The sequence below is a fragment of the Haliotis asinina genome, chromosome 3 (genome assembly GCF_037392515.1).
Source record: "Haliotis asinina isolate JCU_RB_2024 chromosome 3, JCU_Hal_asi_v2, whole genome shotgun sequence".
In the NCBI taxonomy this organism is placed as follows: Eukaryota; Metazoa; Mollusca; class Gastropoda; order Lepetellida; family Haliotidae; genus Haliotis; species Haliotis asinina.
In genome coordinates, this window is record NC_090282.1 from 15,344,797 (window position 1) to 15,364,808 (window position 20,012).

The 20,012-nt window shown below is 38.9% G+C and overlaps 1 protein-coding gene across 1 annotated transcript; it reads right to left on the reverse strand.

Annotated features, from left to right (window-relative positions):
* Positions 1 to 1,605: 1,605 nt before the first annotated feature.
* LOC137279250 (uncharacterized) lies at positions 1,606 to 15,985 on the reverse strand. The gene is made up of 6 exons (XM_067811753.1): positions 15,738 to 15,985; positions 13,940 to 14,002; positions 13,043 to 13,136; positions 4,426 to 4,459; positions 3,008 to 3,078; positions 1,606 to 1,850 (listed from the first exon to the last, which is right to left on the reverse strand). Exons 1-6 carry the CDS (start codon positions 15,840 to 15,842, stop codon positions 1,648 to 1,650), a joined length of 570 nt encoding a protein of 189 aa, XP_067667854.1. The 5' UTR covers positions 15,843 to 15,985; the 3' UTR covers positions 1,606 to 1,647.
* Positions 15,986 to 20,012: the final 4,027 nt, after the last annotated feature.

Here is a 20,012-nt window from a genome sequence, read left to right on the forward strand (position 1 = left end):
CCCTCCAACTTTTTATCACTCTCAAGATGCGTATCTTACAGGTAAACGTTTATCATTGTCAGCTGGAGAAATGTCCACTTTAAAAACATTGCACGTATTTACACATCAGACTGGATATGGGCCATAGATGCCTGGGGTGGGTGGGGTGGTACCAAAGATCTGCCTTCTCATATCTTTCGAGCATGGGTTGAACATTTAAGGTCATCTCAGCAAAGACGTGCAGATCAGTTCCTGTAAATTAGCTGTCACCAAACTGTACAAATTTGAACCCAAACCAGTCAGGTGAACTTCCTGAAGTTGAGCGTCTAGATTCAGTGTAATGTCTTTCAAGTCACCATCAATAGGGTTATAAGTTTGTATATGTGATCACCTTTGAACCCTTATAAAACATTGTGATCACGTTCGGTTTGCCAACACTTAGACAAAGAATGTCTTATATGTCTATGCATGTCATGAGTTTAGTTGGAAAACCATGTGACAGTGGTAAGACATTTACTTCTCATGAATAAAGAATCTTAACCTGGGCTCCAAATCCACTACAAAACATTTCTAGCAACCAATTTCTTGGTTTGCAATCTGCCTCCCTCCCTGTGACCAGGGATAACCTACAACAATCTCTATATAGTCTCCCTGCTGTGACCGACCACATTCGAGGCTCCCTTTCGTTGATTCCTACCGTGAATGAGTTAGCGAATGAATTTGGTTCAGACAGACAGAGGGTTAATAAGTGTTTGACACAGGTGCGAACAATGTAACTAATCTGATGAACATGCCATGTGAAGAAAACCCCATCAAAAACCTGAAATAATAAGGAGTTCTTTCATTGTTCTTCGTGGCTTTTGTAGATGAGGTTTCATTTAGAATGTGGTGTTCACTTCATCCAGGGAGTGCCGCAATTCCTTTTTCTCCTCGAAAAAAGGCCTCCCTTTCAGGGATTTACCTTGAGTCCTTTATTTGAGGGTACATTGGACTCTTACTTCAATTTTCTGGTTCCTGGACTACAAAACGGGCTCCCAGACACTTTAGTATTATTAGTAGTACTATGATAAAACAGACCCGTGAAGGTCCGGGGTAGTATAGGCCTTTAGCAACCCATGCTTGCTATAAAAGGCGACTAACGGGATCCGGTGGTCAGGCTTGCTGACTTGGTTGGCACATGTCATTGGTTCCCAATTGTGCAGATTGATGCTCATGCTATTAATCATCACTGGATCGTCTGGTATATACTCGATTATTTACAGACCGGCACCATATAGCTGGAATATTGCTGAGTGCAGCGTAAAACCTCACTCACTATGTTGTAACATTGTTGTAATTCAGTAACTGATTGTAATTTTTACAAAAATTATTTGGACTTTTTCAGTGTCCTTGTGGAAACTAATAAATATTGTTATGTCCACTGTTAATTATTATGAGTATAGGACGCATGAATTTATGTTGCATAAATGCCTGCCCTGAGGTGCATTTCCTTGTAACCTTTGGACTTCAAGATATATGTGCACCCCTTTCTCCAAAATCCTAGATATGCTCCTGACTTCATTGACTAGGCTCGCTAATGTCTCCATATACCATGTTTCCTGAAGTACAAATTTAACAACAGACAAATTAAAATGTGTAAAAATACATTTTTATTTCTAAAAGAACTCATCACCTCCTCTTCTTTCCTTTAGCTTTGTCACTTTTCGATGTACTTTGTGCTGTCTCTTTCTTGTACTTATCATAGAGATAATACAGAATATAAACCACCAGAGCTGGCATAGCCAGGAACTGGAGTGTTTTCAGGATAGACTCATCAGCTGACTTCTTCTTCAGACTTATCAACTCAGTCTCGAAGGTCAGAGTGGCGTCAGCTGGAATACCAAATACAAATGTGAGTCCCAACGCTCAACTTAATCTTTGGATATTTCCAGGATATAAGATAATATCAAATTACATTTTGATCATGAAAGTAATAGAATGATGGAATGAGTGAGTAAATGAGTTTGGTTTTACACCACTTTTAGGAATATTCCACCAATATCACAGCAGGGGGGACGCCAGAATTAGGCTTCACACATTGTGCCAATGTGGGGAAATGAACTTAGGTCTTTGGTGTGACCATCGAACGCTTTAACCTATCCAACCACCCCAACAATGAAGGAGAAAAAAGAACTTGCAACATTTTTTGTCGATATAAACTGACATACCCTGGTACACTTAAGTCATATTGGCCATATGAAGCAACTGGTTCTAATAATCTTCCCCTGACCATAAAAAAGTTTACAGTGTGGTCTTAAATGATTAGCCAGTTTTCTTCATAGTGTGAAAAATAAAGGAAAAAATGACAGTTTTCACATATCTCACTTGGTATGATCAGCAAACAATATCACAACAGTACATAATGCATTCACATCTCAATAGCTATGGAAGTAGGCAAAAGGAAAACTTTCAATATGGCTGAAAAAAATAAACAACTAATCTTATCTTGTCAGACTTAAAAAAAATATCTCTTATATTAATTACAGGTATGGTGATTCTGCAAGGTCTATTATCCCTGACTGATACGACTGATTTACTGTAGACATATAAAAATGGGTTTGCAGTAACTTCATTTGAGTAGTATACATAACATGGCCCTGACAATCCTGCATGTACCATTTCTGTTTGTAAACAACCTATATCTAAACAACAAGAGAGGCGCAAGGGTTGGCTTGCAGTTATAGCATTTGCTTGCCAAACCGAAGACTCTCGTTTGATTCCTCATAAGGGTACAATGTCTGAAGCCAGGGGCTACCTTTATGAAAAATAGCCCAGGCTTACACCTGATTGTTGTTCAAAGGTCATGCAAGACCTCATACTATATGAGGTTTTGTAACCTTCTAGGCTTATATAACCTAAAATGGCTAGCCATTCGCCTGGAAGCCCATTCTTGGGGTTCCCGCCATGAAAATGCTCGAACATTGTTAAAAGCAGCATAAAACCCTACTCATTCACTCGCTCTAAACAACAAAGGGAATCATGCTCTTACGTGGTATAACAGGTGGATGACCCTTGGGCCCATAGGCTAGATTTGGTGGGATAACTAATTTCCTCTTCTCACTGAAACAAGCGGAAAATTAAAAAAAACATTGCATATACCAGCTGCAGAATCTTAAAACATTAATAATAAAATCTAAAAACAGTCCAAGATTACTCAGATATGAGTATCCTTTGTAAGTTACAGGGGATTTTCAATCCCAGGTTTTGGGGCCACTGTCTTAACATAATGGCATTAAATGAGCTGTCTGATCCAAAATAAATTTCACAGTCCCCAAACACCTGATATGTTTAGTAAAATATCAACTTACGATGAGTACATATGAATGTTGACTCACTTCAAGCTTAATGTGCAAGTTTAAAAGGACATTGCATCAAAACAAGCAATTTTCTACAGTGAAAGATGTGTGAAACAATATTTCATTTTGAGATGATTTCCCTCTGGAGCAAGTGTTTTTCCACATAAACCCCCGACACCAAGGTTATAGTAGGGATGCCCATGTGATCATCAATTCCAAACACTATACAGTGGAAGCTGTCTAAACCAGCACTCACTGGGACTGAAGAAATAATCCAGTACTGACAATGTGCCAGATTATAGAGCTGATAATAAAGGTACAAGACAGGACAGAGGTTTTATGCTACTGTTGATTACTTGCCAGATTGGACAGATGCTGGTTTAGGCAGCGTCCCCTGTATCAATTCCCAATACTTCCAAAATATTCCAAAAATGACTTTAAAAAAGTGACTAGAATGTGGGATCATCTATGTTATAGCATGCCTGTTTGGTCAATATATCATTACAGGAGTTAAAAAATCCCATCGCCCGATGTCAGTTTTCATTTTGGGCAATCAAATAATGGTATCTTACTTGCCCGTGGACTACTAGATAATTTCCACTTATGGTTTCAAACTGCAAGTAAACTTGGATTTCATTTCATATCTGCTCATAATGTAGCTGTTACAATTTACAATAACAGTAATTTAGAGCTATCGTTCTTTGAAATTTATCACTCTTCGATAAATGGTCTAGTAAACGTTAACATCAAACATTGTGTCATAAAATCAGGGCAAGTGGAAAATTAGTCAGGACAAGTTACTTTCTTGAAGTCACTTGCCCTGTGGCAAGTCGCATTTTAAAAAAAAATCGAACCCCTGCATCAGGAACAAACACAACAGTTACATTATGTTTTGCTACAGGTATACTACACTTAAAATACACACATTGAAGCCCATTTTTGTTATGCTTTCACATTACACATTTTGCATCAGTTGTTTGTAAGGACAAGTACTCAGTATTAACTTAAGATATCACTGTTAAACTCACCAGCTAAAAAAGAAAACAGGGCTAAAGCATGTGCATTGCCAGTAAGGTTATTTATAAGAGAAATATTTCAGCACAATACAAACCCTACACACATCCCTTGAAGGCCTTCTTCCCAGCCTGAAACATACAAGTCACACTGCAGTTGGGCATGAAGCAACTGACAAAAGGGTCAAGCATCTACACACAGCAAATGATAAATGAATACTCTCTACCTTTTTAGATCTGTGTTGCTATTATTGAGATGCATATTGCTAGTACTGAGATATGTGTGTTGCTATTATTGAGATGCATATTGCTAGTACTGAGATATGTGTGTTGCTATTATTGAGATGCAAATTGCTAGTACTGAGATATGTGTGTTGCTATTACTGAGATGCATATTGCTAGTACTGAGATATGTGTGTTGCTATTATTGAGATGCATATTGCTAGTACTGAGATATGTTTTGCTGCTATTGAGATGCATATTGTTTGGATTGGAGATAATTTAGTCAACAGTACAAGCATTGATAGAGTCATTTGCTGGCTGCTTCTGACAGTATCGGCGTACCTCAAGGGAGGTAACTCTAATCTTGTATCATCGGTAGTTGAGTGAGTAAAAAAAAATGACGAAGAAGGCGCACGTGTTTGTTCATGGAAGGTTCCAGGTATCGCACATGACACACACACAGGAAATGGACATTTATAGTTACATAACAAACAAAATGGTAGCAGAGTGTGGTTTCATAGAAGGACATAGTAATATAGACGTTGAAAATATAGATTTAAAGCAGAAACACAAAACGTGTCAAAAGTGGGACAATGAATCTGAATCTGGTGAACACGAGGGCGGTCATGGATTTCTCAAGACAAGGTCAGAGTGTAAGGATAGTGAAGATAGAATAACAGAATTACAGAAAGCAAAGGCCATAGCAAAAACTAAATTCATCAAACTAAAGAATAAACTTTACAAGTTGATAGAGGAGGATGTAACATGGCCAGTCACAGTAGAAGTTTGTATCACAGATGTGACAGTTGAGTTGTGTGAAATACAGAATAAGGCAGTTGATGTCATGTTAAACCTAATTCAAGAGTTCAAGACAGTCATAGCAAGTAAGCAAAAGGTTGACAAGGAAATAGAGAAAATTAAAACAGAGTTTGTAGAAATAGAGGAAATAGCACAGGATTTCCCGAGAGAAACAAAACCAAAACCCAAGAAAACACAACATGAACAGAAATATGCAGAAACATTACCAAAGAAAATAGCGCCCTTGAATATTTCTGGAGCTGTTGGCAAAACTGATGAACACTTTCACCATGAGAGCTTTGACACATATAAAGAGACTGAACATGAACATCAGGAATATGACGTGCAATATGGTGACTATCAGAAACACAAGACGTACAAACAGTGTGATGAAGAACATTATCCACATGGTGAGACACAAATGTTTGACAATTATTATCCTACTATTTCATTAGGCAGTGACATGTGGAAACAGCTTAAAGAGTCACCATTCCTACCTTTAGTGGAGATAAGAGACAGTATAGTAACTGGAAGGCTGCATTCCATGCATGCATTGATGCATTATAAATTTCTTCAACTCAGACAATATCTCTCTGGAGAAACCCTCGCAGCAGTACAAAACCTAGGACATTCTGCAGCAGCATATGAAGCCGTGAAGGACAGACTAGAAAGAAAGTATGCTGGAAAAAGAAGACAGCTGTTTATCTTGAAGAATTGGACAATTTTTGGCCTGTTAGACACGGATCTGCAGATGACCTAGAAAAGTTTGCTGATCTTCTCGACATCGCAGTCTTAAACTTGAAAGATGCAGGAAGACAACATGAATTGAATGATGGGTCTCTTTATCTAAAACTGCAGAAGAAATTGACAGAAGAATTATTGGGACAGTATCACCGTTGGATCTATGAACACAGACGGTTTGAATATGTGGAAACACTTGGAGAATTCATCATTCAAAAAGCAGCTTTTCAAACTGTTGCATCAGAGACAATACAATGACTCAATAGTATAGTCTGGTTCATAATTATTGAGAATTTTTCTTCTTACTTTGAGCTATCCTAACACCTCAACTGATTCACTGATACTTAAAACTAAGTAATGGTATAAGGGAGGTAACTCATCTTGGCCTACTGAGTATAGTACAATTAGAGTTACCTCCCCTGAATTTGTAGCAGACGTCATTTTCCTCAGCACTGTCAACAATGTCTGCTGAAGATAAAAGAAGGTTGATTTTTGAGTTGTGTAATCAAGGAATTGATGATGTAAATACATGGGCAGAGAGAACAGGAACTCCTCTTTCTACTGTGTATAGGATTAGGAAGAATTTTAAAGAGGGAAAGGATTTGGGGCACCAGAAAGGAGCAGGGAGACCCAGAAAATTGGACTTCTCAGATCGCGTCCGGCTGGGAATTTTAGCGTCTAAAAAGCAAAGGGCAAGCATCTCCAACATCAGGTATGAAATGATAGAAAGGGGATCAACAGTTGTATCAAAATCTACAGTTAGAAGAAATTTGATTGATCTTGGATGGGAGAAAAAGACTGGAATTCCTTCTCCTCTCATGAAACAAGAACATAAAGACAGACGTGTTGAGTGGTGTTTGGCACATGAAAACTTTGACAGGGAAAATGTGATTTTTACTGATGAAAGCTCAATATGGGTATATCCCAATAATGTGAAAATATGGACAAAGTCTGCGTCAGCACCGTTGTATCGACGACCTAAATACAGCCCAAAGTTTCATGTATGGGGAGGGATATCCTTATTAGGAACGACCCCGCTGTGTGTGTTTGAGGGAAATCTGACAAGTCAACGCTACACTAACATATTAGATAATTTTCTCCTTCCAAGTGCACATGTGTTTTATGGAAATGACTGGATTTTGCAGCAAGATAATGATCCTAAACACACCGCAAAACATGCCAAGCAGTGGTTTCAGGACAAAAATGTGACTGCATTACCATTTCCTGCATATAGTCCTGACTTAAATCCCATTGAGAACATTTGGGGGATGATGAAGGAATGTGTGAATCAAAAGGGGTTGACAAAAATTGAAGACATGAAGAGAGAAGTGGTCCGATACTGGGACAGCATAACTCACGAGACACTAACCTCTCTGATAGGAAGTATGCCTACCCGTCTTAGACTGTGCCGTGAAGCTCAAGGAGACTTGATAAAATATTAAATTGTTACCTACACAACATGAAAAGGTCAGTTCACTTTCACAATACATTCAGTTTTATCTGATTTGTTCTCGTTTAATAATATGAAATGCTTTAGCTATTCTCAATAATTTTGAACCATACTGTATATTCAAGAACAGAAACAGTGCTAAGCCTAAGAAGACCCAATCAGCACAGGGAACGTTCTTCATCATGGTAGAAGAAGAACAAAACAAGCAACAAAGGACTTGTACACTGTACAAAGGACTTGTACACTGGAATTTGGGCATGTGAGAAATTTAAGAAGCAAAGTATCGAACAGAGATGGAACTCAGCGAAACAAAACAACCTGTGTTATCGATGCCTTGGACATAATCACAGAGCTCAGATGTGTTTCCAACAAGAAAATGCGGCATAGATGGGTGCAACAGGACTCAATTATTAGTAGACTGTTATATCAAGACAAGGTAAACATCAGACACGTCAGACAGAAAGGAAACCAAGTGAATCTACATCTGCCATTGAGGGGGAAGAGATCACACACAACCAGTCAGCATAGTTCCAGATTCATAGCAATGAGGACAGTACCTGTAATATTGAAGAACGGACATTGACAGATCACTGTGAATGCCCTACTGGACAACGTGAGTACCAAGTCTTACATAAACAGTGAACTAGCAGCAGAACTTGGACGTAAAGGTGAAAAAAGAAGGTGGCAGTTAATGTGTTGAATGGTAGAACAGAGACTTTTGAGACTAGTCCAGTTAGTTTAGTGCTGCAAAGTATGGATGGATCAGTGAAGAAAACTGTTGATGTCCACACTGCTGATAGAGTGACCGGTGACGTAGAAGTTGTCAACTGTAATAAGTTTGCAGAAAGATGGCCACACATCGAACACATCAAGTTTCCTACAGCTGCAAAGAGGCCAATTGTAGATATCCTGACTGGATGTGATATGACAGAATTGCATTGCTCCTACAGAGACATTTGTGGATCTGAACCCGAAGAACCGATAGCCAGACTTACTCCACTAGGATGGACATGCATTGGACAGATAAGTGACCGCAACAAAGAGTACACAAACTTCAGTCACAGGACATTTGCATGTGTAGAAAGACAGAACAATGTTCAAGAAGTGAACACATTGCTGAAGAAGTTCTGATAGACTGAAGAATTGAAGGACATAGAAGAAATTCCAGTTATCCATCCTGATGACCAGTCAGCTTTGAAGATTGCCAGAGAAAGTATGATAAAGGCAGGATATCAGATTGGAATACCATGGAAGAAAACCAGACCTTCACTTCCAGACAGCTATGATATGGTAGTCAAGAGACTCAGCAACACAGAAAAGAAACTATCTAAAGACAGTAACATTGCTGAAGCATATGAAAATATAATCTCCAGCTACCTGCAGGCAGGATACATCAGGAAACTATCAGCTGAGGAGACAGAGCCAGAAGACAAATGGTACTTACCTCACTTCCCAGTTGTACGCATGGACAGAGCCACGACCAAAACCAGGATTGTCTTTGATGCATCAGCAGAAAGTAAAGGAACATCGCTGAATAGTGTCATCGATCAAGGGCCAAAGCTACAATGAGAACTTTTCGATGTGTTGCTGCAATTTTGAAGACATCAAGTTGCAGTGATCAGCGATATAGCCGAAATGAACTTCAGGATAGAATTAAAGCCACAGGACGACCTTTCCATAGATTTTTTGTGGCAAAACCTGGATCAGACCAGACCACCAGATAAGTATGAATTCAACAGAGTTGTGTTTGGTGTCAACTCATCTCCATTCCTTGCACAGTTTGTTACTCAAGTACATGCAGAGAACAACAAAAATGAGTTTTCATTAGCAGAAGAGGCAGTACTGAAGTCTACCTACATGGATAACTGTATGGACACAGTCAAAGACGAAACAGTGATAGAACTACATCGTCAACTGTTAGAGCTGTGGACAAGAGCAAGTATGAATGCGCAAAAGTGGCTGTCTAACTCTGTTAAACTGTTGAAAGAAATCAAAGAGAAAGACAGGGCAAATGAGACTGACCTAGTTGAAGGCTACCTACCCTCAGGAAAGACACTAGGAGTAATGTGGTCATCCAAGGAGATATCTTCTCATTCAAGACGTCAGAGCCAGACAGGATGGAGTGGACTAAGCGCATCTTTCTCAGCACAGTAGCCAAACTGTTTGACCCATTAGGCTTTTTGGGACCATTTACAGTGAGAGGAAAGATTATACTGCAAGACATGTGGCTAGCAGGTCTGGACTGGGATGAGTGGATAGACAGTGAGCTGAGAGACAGAGTACTACAGTGGTTAGGTGAACTCAGTGACTTGACAGCAGTTAGAGTTCCAAGGTGTTTAGTCAGTGTACCAAACCAGAATGGAGAACAGACAGAACTGCATACAGAGTCAGAGTCTGCATATGGAGCTGTTACATATGCAAGGGCATTCTTGGATGGACAAGTCACTATTAGACTGGTCGCCGCGAAAAGTAGAACTGCACCAATAGATGAGCATTCCCCGCTTGGAACTGGTAGCAATCATCAGTCTCAAACTAGCATTGACAGTTAGCAAGGTACTAGAAGTTCCAAGATCACAGCTCACATTCTGGACTGATAGTATGAATGTGCTCTGGTGGATACGGGGTAGGAGCAAGAGGTGCAAACCATTTGTCGCAAATTGGATAGCCAAAAAACGGAGATCGACAGAAATTAATCAGTGGCGACATGTACCGTCGCACGAAAACCCGACAGACATGCTATCAAGAGGCATGAATGCTACTGCACTAGGGAACAGTGAATTTTGGTGGGAAGAACCAACATTTCTGAAACAGGATGAAGAGATTTGGCCGGAAAAGATGTTTCCTGTGAAAGTTAAAAGCACATGAAAAGAAATGAAGAGACAGTTTAGGACATTAGTAGTGTCACAGACAAAGACCACAGATAAACAGTTATGGAGATACAGCCAGATAGATTCTCTACATGAACAAGATTGATCAGAACTTATGCCTGGGTTCACAGATTTATCAGAAACTGTCGGCTCCAAAAATCAGAGAAAATCGTGGGAGAATTAACTGTAGAAGAAATAGAAGATGCAGAAATCAATCAGATAGTACTGACACAGAAAGAATGCTTCTCTGAGGAATATACAGCTCTCAGTAAAGAGAGACAAATCCCTCACAGCAGCAAGTTACTCAGCCTAAGACCACTACTTGATGAGGATGGACTGATGAGAATGGATGGCAGACTAGCAAGTTTCTCGACAATATCCTGGATTGTTTCGGCTCAAGAGGCAATACGCGAGTTGGAACATGAGTGCGCTGAGTGTAAGAGACAGAAAACCAACCCAGCCAAGCAAGTTATGGCACCCCTTCCAGTGTGTAGGTGTAGTACTTCACTCACAGCATTCACCCGATGTGCGGTAGACTACGCAGAACCATTCATAACAGTGCAGGGATGAGGAAAGCGGTGGATGAAAAGATATCTGTGTTTGTTTATCTGTCTGTCTATCAGAGCAGTACATTTAGAACTTGCTTAAAAACTTGATACTGACTCATTCCTTAATGCTCTGTACAGAATGACGAGTTGCCGCGGTGTACCAGAGGAGATGCTGTCCGACAATGGGACTAATTTTGTCGGTGCAGTTAAGGAAATGAAGCAGCTAGTGAGTGACCTAGATCAAGAGAAGCTGTTGAAAACTGCCAGTAATCAAGGAACGAAATGGAAGTTTAACCCGCCTAGTGCACCTCATATTGGTGGGGTGTTTGAAAGCATGATGAAGTTAGCGAAGAAAGCAATATATGCTATCCTGAGCAGCCCGGATGTTTCGGCCTTGGAACTGATGACCGTATTCGCAGGAGCAGAGGCGCTAATGAATTCTAGACCCTTGACCTACCAGAGCGCTGACCCCAGAGACGATACTCTGCTTACGCCAAATCACTTTCTACATGGGCAGGCAGGTGGACAGTTCGCCCCAGCAGTAGATAGAGAAGAAAATGAACACTTTCGTCCAAGAAAAAGATGGAGGTATGTACAGAATCTCATAAGCATGTCTGGAGAAGGTGGCTGAGAGAATGGCTACCTCAGCTGAACTCAACCAAAAAGTGGCATAGAGAAGAAAGGGACTGTCAAATCGGAGACATAGTGCTGGTTGTCAACCCTGGACACACCCCGAGGCGAGTGGCCCCTGGGTAGAGTGGTACAGACCTTCCCGGGTGTAGATGAACATGTTCGAGTGGTCGAACTACAGATGGGTGGATGGCAGTTCACTCGACCAGTGACAAAGATGTGTCCACTTAAATGTGGATAAGACTGACTTATTTTTGTTTTTCAGCCAGTGACAGTAATGTTCACATGAGTGTGGGCAAAATGATTGACTTTCTTTAGTTTCAGGTATGCAGAAGTGAACAGCAGTAGATACGCTGTATAGACAGTAATAGACAGTAATATAGTCAATATAGACTATATGCTATATATATATGCTTTATAGATACAGTTATCATATAGTTATAATTATATTCCATATTTTGGAATTATAGTATTGTGGTTTTGCATACATTTTAACCTTTTTCCTGTGTAAGTTTTATAGACTTTCTTTTTTAGAAAATTCAGCAGGATAGGGATTAAGGATAGCAGTTGCTTCTGATTATTTGAGAATTAGAAAGTGGTTCTTTTACAAGTTTTCCTTTAACAACAAAATAATTCCAGCATTATTCTTTCTTTCTAAATTAATTAATTAATTACTTCTTAATTAATTTAATTTTGATATGTAGCAAGATAGCGCCATATCAAGGAGGGGGATATGGATTGGAGATAATTTAGTCAACAGTACAAGCATTGATATAGTCATTTGCAGGCCGCTTCTGACAGTATCGGCGTACCTCAAGGGATGTAACTCTAATCTTGTATCATCAGGAGATGAATGAGTAAACAAAATGACGAAGAAGGTGCACGTGTTGTGGACATTTATAGTTACATAACAAACATTGCTAGTACTGAGATATGTGCTGCTATTAATGAGATGCATATTGCTAGTACTGAGACATGTTCTGCTATCACTGAGATGCATATTGCTAGTACTGAGAGATGTATTCCTATTACTGAGATGCATATTGCTAGTACTGAGAGATGTGTTGCTATTATTGAGATGCATATTGCTAGTACTGAGATATGTTTTGCTGCTATTGAGATGCATATTGCTAGTACTGAGATATGTGCTGCTATTATTGATATGTGTGTTGCTATTATTGAGATGCATATTGCTAGTACTGAGAGATGTGTTGCTATTATTGAGATGCATATTGCTAGTAGTGAGATTATGGCTAGATCTGTGCTGCTACTGTTAAGAAATGCACCATTATTATCGTTACATGTATCATTCCTCTTAAGATATTTCATATTATCACATGTACTGTAACTACTGAGATATAAGTTGTACACTGTCAATACTGAGATGTGTATATTACAATTGTGACAGATGGTTCACTGTCACTCGGATCATAATTTCTGTTATATCACTCTTACTGACCTGGTATAACCTGATGGCTCCCCAGAACAAATGCTATTGGATCTCTTTTCTGTTGGACAGATGAATCAAAAACTGCTCCAGATTCAAGGTAGCCCTATAAGTCAAATACAAATAATTTCAAAAAAGACAATATGTTTGACAGAAGAAATGAACCCCTCGAAATGCTCAATATCTTACTCAACATAAATGACATAATGAAATTGATGGATTTGCTTTGGACTGAAAGTAGATACTAGGTATTTTATGAAATCATGCCACCAACATGTACACATACATACATTTCGGAAGTGACATCACCATGCCTCCATTGCTCATGTCTCTAATTTAACCAGGATAAGATGTTCTTGAATGAATGTACAAGTTGGACGAACATGAATACATGACATGTTTCTAAGGGTAACAACGTTTTTATTCCTTATACTACATTTCAGTGCTAATTCCTGCTCCTTAACCTGATGAAGCAGCAAGCGAAGTGCTGAAAGGTTGTATTATGAACAAATAATGCTGTTATCTTCAGAAAGGAGTCATGTATTAATGTTACAAAAATAAAAAATATTTAACAACTTGGCATCACTGTTACATCCGTATCATAGCCCACAGTCTTGCTTTTCTTGTTAGCAAAATTTGACAGACAATCAAATTAAAAACAATTAAACAGGCATTGAGATTTGCAACCAATGCCAATGAATTTTGGGACCCCTCGCACTTTTTCTATAACAGGTTGTTAATGATAAGGGATTCTTAACACTGGGGCTTGATTCCAAAAACTGGTATTACTGTATTGTAAAGTGAATAGTCAGCTGATAAATCCGAAAGTTGATTGCTAAAATAACGAACAACCTATGTAACACATTGCTCTTAGGTGTCCACCCCAAAGAACATGTGGCCTTGACTTACAGTGTAGTGTACTGTCACTTGGTCTCCATCGCCTGCCATCTGGGGACAGTCCTCGGGCATCCTCTGGACAAACAAAATACTACCCTCATTACACAAGTACATCAGGTATGAAGCCCTTGGGCTATATTCTGAGCTCATCTAGCTAAAACCGTCTGCACATAACTATGTACAATAATATTTAAGCTTCTTACACATAATAAAAGAAAGATGAAGATTTACTCCACATCTAATGTCATAGGTTATGACCCACAGTAACGTATGTTATCTCATACTTCAGTAGAAAATGCTGTTTTGTATCAGTTTCATGACACTTGGAAACTGCAAAATGAATTGGTTGCCCTATGGCTGATATTCAGCCCCAAGTACACAACAAATCTCAGCAAACAATTCTCAACTAGAACATAAAACAATCATACTGTTACCATAACTGTAATAATGTTATGTCTTTGTTGAGGTTAATCGTATGTTTATCTCTGACAACAGAACCTGTCTAATGTGGCAAAGGCAGCAATGCTTACTTATACATTAAGGCACTGAATGCAAAACTAAATTTTGGAAAATAAAAACTTGCAAGATCACAAGTTTGAACAATGTAATATTTTTTGCCCAATTTGCTTGTCGTGGAATCATAACCCTGAACAAGTACAAGACAGGTTACATGCACACAGCATCTCACATCAATATTACTTGTGTAGTGTACACTGAGGCAGGATGATTCAGTTTAAACACAAATATTCATGAATTGTTTATGCTATGCACAAGTAACATACTGAAGCAGCAGAGTAAACTTTACATTTTCACATGCAACATAAGGAAATCATTAGCTAGAGCTGACCTGACCCATAATCGAGACTTGGATCATATTTCAAAGTATTTTGGCTGGACCTGAGGATGATATAGTTTCTGCCTCTTAGAAGTTGAAATTTTGCAACAGCATTTTTATGTATCGCACGTTGTGGAATGGGGTACTTGAATTTACTACAACTGGATATGGAAATATTTGTGAAATATGTTGGGCATTGAATACCCTACAGAAGAAACAAATGATACATCAACTAAAAAATATCTGGACAGTATAAAATTATCATTCTCCATGAACTATTGCTTAACCACACTTAAAATTTACATTGTCACCTTCTACAAAAACAACCAATTTGACGACACCTTTTCATAAATATCATGAATACATATGTATATGTATGAGATAATCCCATATTTTCTGCAGTCCTTAAGAGAAGAGAAGAAATGCTACAGACAAGTGTTACTTTTGTAAACTGTACATTACATGAGCACTTCAAATCATTTCATCCATACTTGATCAATTTGTTTCACTTTCGAAAATTATAGCACATATACAGTATCATTTAATTTCTAGTTTATATATTTCTCTGATTACAATAAAGATATTTCTCCAGAAATATACTTCAATGTATCCCTATGATCAACGTGTACATGTCGGTTCGTACCAACACGTCTTATCTACATTCTCAGATTTCAAGACCTTGTTACACTAATATTTATATCATTACTACTACATGCATTGGTGCCATTTCTCATTGAAATGTTATTACTGGCTTCTTGCTAACACGCCTCCCCTACCACTGCTGCACTTGAAATAGATACACAAAATACAGCAACACAAACACGTATTTGAAAACAAAAAAGCAGTTACCATGAAGTATGGAAATGTACCACTTGTAATCGAAGTGATCATATTGATATTGATGATTTACGAAATCAGTTACGACCAAGACACACGGCTTAACAGCGACAGAGCTATATTGCATTTCTTTCATACCTCGACAACAATTTGAACTTTGTCTTTGTTCTTCGCAAAGCATTCTGCAATTACAAGCAAAGACACCAGACATAACTGCAAAACACGCGTTGGAGACAGTGCCATGACTTCCTGATTTCGTCTGCTTGACCTGGCAACTCTCCCAATCAAACAACGACGCGAAGCAGGTACTTGGAAGAGTCCATTTCCTCAAAAACGGGGGGTATACTTCTTCACCGACGCCTGTCGAAAGCCGATACAGTCACTTTCTTCAGCCGTTCAAACGTCTTGCTTTTTAACCATGGTCGCTTTAGAAGCTGACTCATACATACTGTGAATATATAATCATACACAAGGGTGGTTATCGTGTATACATTTCTGCAGGTCATTATCTACAACCCTTTTCATTTGGTTGTCTGGTAGTACGACAACTCTACTAGTATACTAATATAATACCGCTAAAAATATTTGTTCATCAGGCGATACAGCATAAATGCTAACTACATATACTTACTCGCAAATAGCAAAAATGTATATTTGTTGTGTATGAGTACATGCAGCTTGTATTACTTCATTAAATACCATTCATTCAAATAAACAAAAAAAATATGGTATATCAAACTTCATAATATTCTATCTATGTAGTGTAAGCTCTTGAGTATATATCCATGTGGAGGACGGACAATCTCATGCTGACCACATGTGACTTTATCTTCATTTTTGTATCAAAGTTCTGTTAAACAAAACATAAAAACAAAGGATGGAAAATGTTTACATGAAATCAAATATGCCACAAAAGATCACTTTATTCAAGTTATTTATTTCCATGCTTGATCTGAAATAGTTTCATTATACGTTGTGCTGCACCACATAAAATGTCATAATAATTTCCACAAATAGTTCACATAAGCTTGCACATGTGAAAAAGGGCATAGTATTTGTGTTGGGGAAAAAGGTGTAGCATCATGCCAAGCATCACAGATTTCACCCAAATGACTCCTTAGAGTGACATTTCAGAAGTTAGGAAGTGCAATATAGATAAATAGTATGGATAACAACAACTTCTCTATTTCGTATGTTTTGGGATAACAAGATGCAGCATCTCAGCGGTACAGCTGTTTTGCTAGATAGACTTTGTTGTACAGACCTTCAGAGCACAAAGGTTGATCTGCATTTCATACCTTGTCCAGTGAGATACATTTATATTTCTTTTATCCATAAAAGTATCAACATGTAAGGTCACATCATGCATTCATAAACTTGCAGACTGCCCTGACTAATACACACCTGCATATTGTCCTGACTTATATACAACGGTGCACTGCCTGGACTGATGCGCACCTGCATATTGCTCTGACCAATGCACAACTGTATATTGAGCTGACTGATGCATGCCTGTAAATGCCCTGACAGATGTGTACAGCTGTACACTGCCCTGACTGATGTACACCTGTATATTGCCTGACCAATGCACAACTGTATATTGAGCTGACTGATGCATGCCTGTAAATGCCTTGACAGATGTATACAGCTGTATACTACCCTGACTGATGTACGCCAGTATATTGCCCTGACTGATGTGTACGCCTGTATACTGCCCTGACTGATGTACACCTGTATATTGCCTTACTGATGCACACACATACATCCCTGAGAGATGCACACCTCTATGTTGCCCTGACCAAAGCACACCTGTACATTGCCCTGATTAATGCCTGCATACTGCCCTGCCCTGACTGATGCACACCTGTACAATGCCATGATGGGTGTACACCTGTATATTGCCCTGGCTGATGCACAACTGTATATTTCCCTGGCTGATTCACACACATACATCCCTGTACACCTGTATATTGCCCTGAGAGATGTGTAAACCTGTATATTGCCTGACTGATGTGTACAGCTGTATACTACCCTGACTGATGTACACATGCATATTGCCCTGATAGATGTGTACACCTGTATATTGCCTTACTGATGCACACACATACATCCCTGAGAGATGCACACCTGCATACTGCCCTGAATGTTGCACACCTGTATATTGCCCTGACTGACATAACCTGTATATTGCCTGTCTGATGCACACACATACATCCCTGAGAGATGCACACCTATATACTACCCTGACTGATGCACATTTGTATGTTGCCCTGACTGATGCACACCAGTACATTGCCATAATTAATGCACATCTGTTTATTACCCTGACAGACATAATTTGTATATTGCCTTGATTGATGGAAACCTGTATATTACCATGATTAATGCACATCTGTATATTGCCTGTACTGATGCACCTTTATGTTGTCCTGACTGATGCACACCTGTATATTGCCGATTGATGCACACATGTACACTGCCCTGACTGATGTGCACCTGTATATTGCTCTGATGTAGACCTGTAAACTGCCCTGTCTGATATACACCTGTATCTTTCCCCGACTGAGGTACATCTGTATATTGCACTGACTGATGTACACCTGTATATTGCCCTGATGTAGACCTCTCTACTGCCCTGATTGATACACACCTGTATACTGCACTGACTGATGCACACCTGTATATTGCCCTGACTGATGTGCACATGTGTACTGCCCTGACTGATGGACACCTGTATATTGCCCTGACTGATGTAAACATGTATGTTGCCCTGACTGATGCTCACCTATATCTTTCCCCGACTGATGTGCACCTGTCCACTACCCTGACTGATGGACACCTGTGTACTGCTATGACCTGCATTCACAATTGTATGGTGGTATTTCTCATGGGCATCCTCTCGATTGATTACATCATCAGTTACTGAATACAGCAGTTTATTATCAAACCACAATTGTTTTTTATATATATGACTGATAAAAAATTTCCTTGAAAGCAGCCGTTTCTTCACATGTCACCATAGGGGAATCTAACAATAGATACTACTGAGTAAACATCATTCAGTATCGACATTTGTATGACCAAACTGGGCACAATATTTAACAAAAGTCATCCCATCGGCCCCAACATAATTGAAAGGACAAATCACCTGACAGTTGCTTATTTTGTTTTCAGACTAAGTTTGAATTGTTTCCATGGAATTCATGTAAAATATAAATGCCTTATATCTGTTTTCAGAAAAAGTCACCATTTCTGTTTCATATATCTGCCAAGATCTGTTGAAAGATATGAACTGGTTTTCGAGTTGTGCTCCGGAAACAAAGTCCATCCCTCCATTTTGAGGCCGAAATGTGTCCACAGAACCCAAGAAAATAACAAATCACAAACACCCGTAAATATCAAAAGGCACCACTTTGAGGTCTGTCACACATATCTACCAAGTTTTACTGACAGATATTAAGGAGTTTTTGAGTTCTGCTCCGGAAACGAAACACACCTCTCACTCATGAGACTAAGTCCGAAATGTTTCCATGGAAACCGAGAAAATAATAAACCACAAAATCCTGTAAATAGCAAAAGGCACCACTTTGGGGTCTGCCACACATATCTACCAAGTTTTACTGAGAGATATTTAGATGTTTTTGAGTTCTGCTCCAGAAACGAAGCCCATCCCCCCATTTTGAGACGAAGTTCAAAATGTTTCCATGGAAACCAAGAAAATCATAAATCACAAAAGTCTGTAAATAGCAAAAGGCACCACTTTAATGTCGCCCCTACATATCTGCCAAATTTTGCAGAAAGATATTTAGAAGTTTTTGAGTTGTGCTCTGGAAACGAAGTCTATCCCTCCATTTTGAGACTAAGTCTGAAACGTTTCCATGGAAACTGAGAAAATAATATACCACAAAAACCTGTAAATACCAAAAGGCACCACTTTAGGGTCTGACTCATGTATGAAACAAGTTTTGCAGAAAAATATTGAATGGTTTTTGAGTTCTGCTCCGGAAACGAAGTCCATCAATCCATTTTGAGACTAAGTCTGAAACGTTTCCATGGAAACCGAAAAAATGATAAACCTGTAAATAGCAAAAGGCACCACTTTGGGGTCTGCCAAACATATCTACCAAGTTTTGCAGAAAAATATTATTATATCTATCAAGCTTGGTCTAAAAATATTGAATGGTTTCTGAGTTATGCTCTGGAAACAAAATGATTACGGACGGATGGACAGACAGACAGATGAGGCGTAGACTATATCCCCCCGCATGGATAAAAATAAAAATGCCAAAAATCTATAAATAGCCAAAGGCACAACCATAGGTTCCGATTATTATATCTATCAATTTTGGTTAAAAATATTGAACGGTTTCTGAGTTATACTCTGGAAACAAAATGATTACGGACGGACAGACA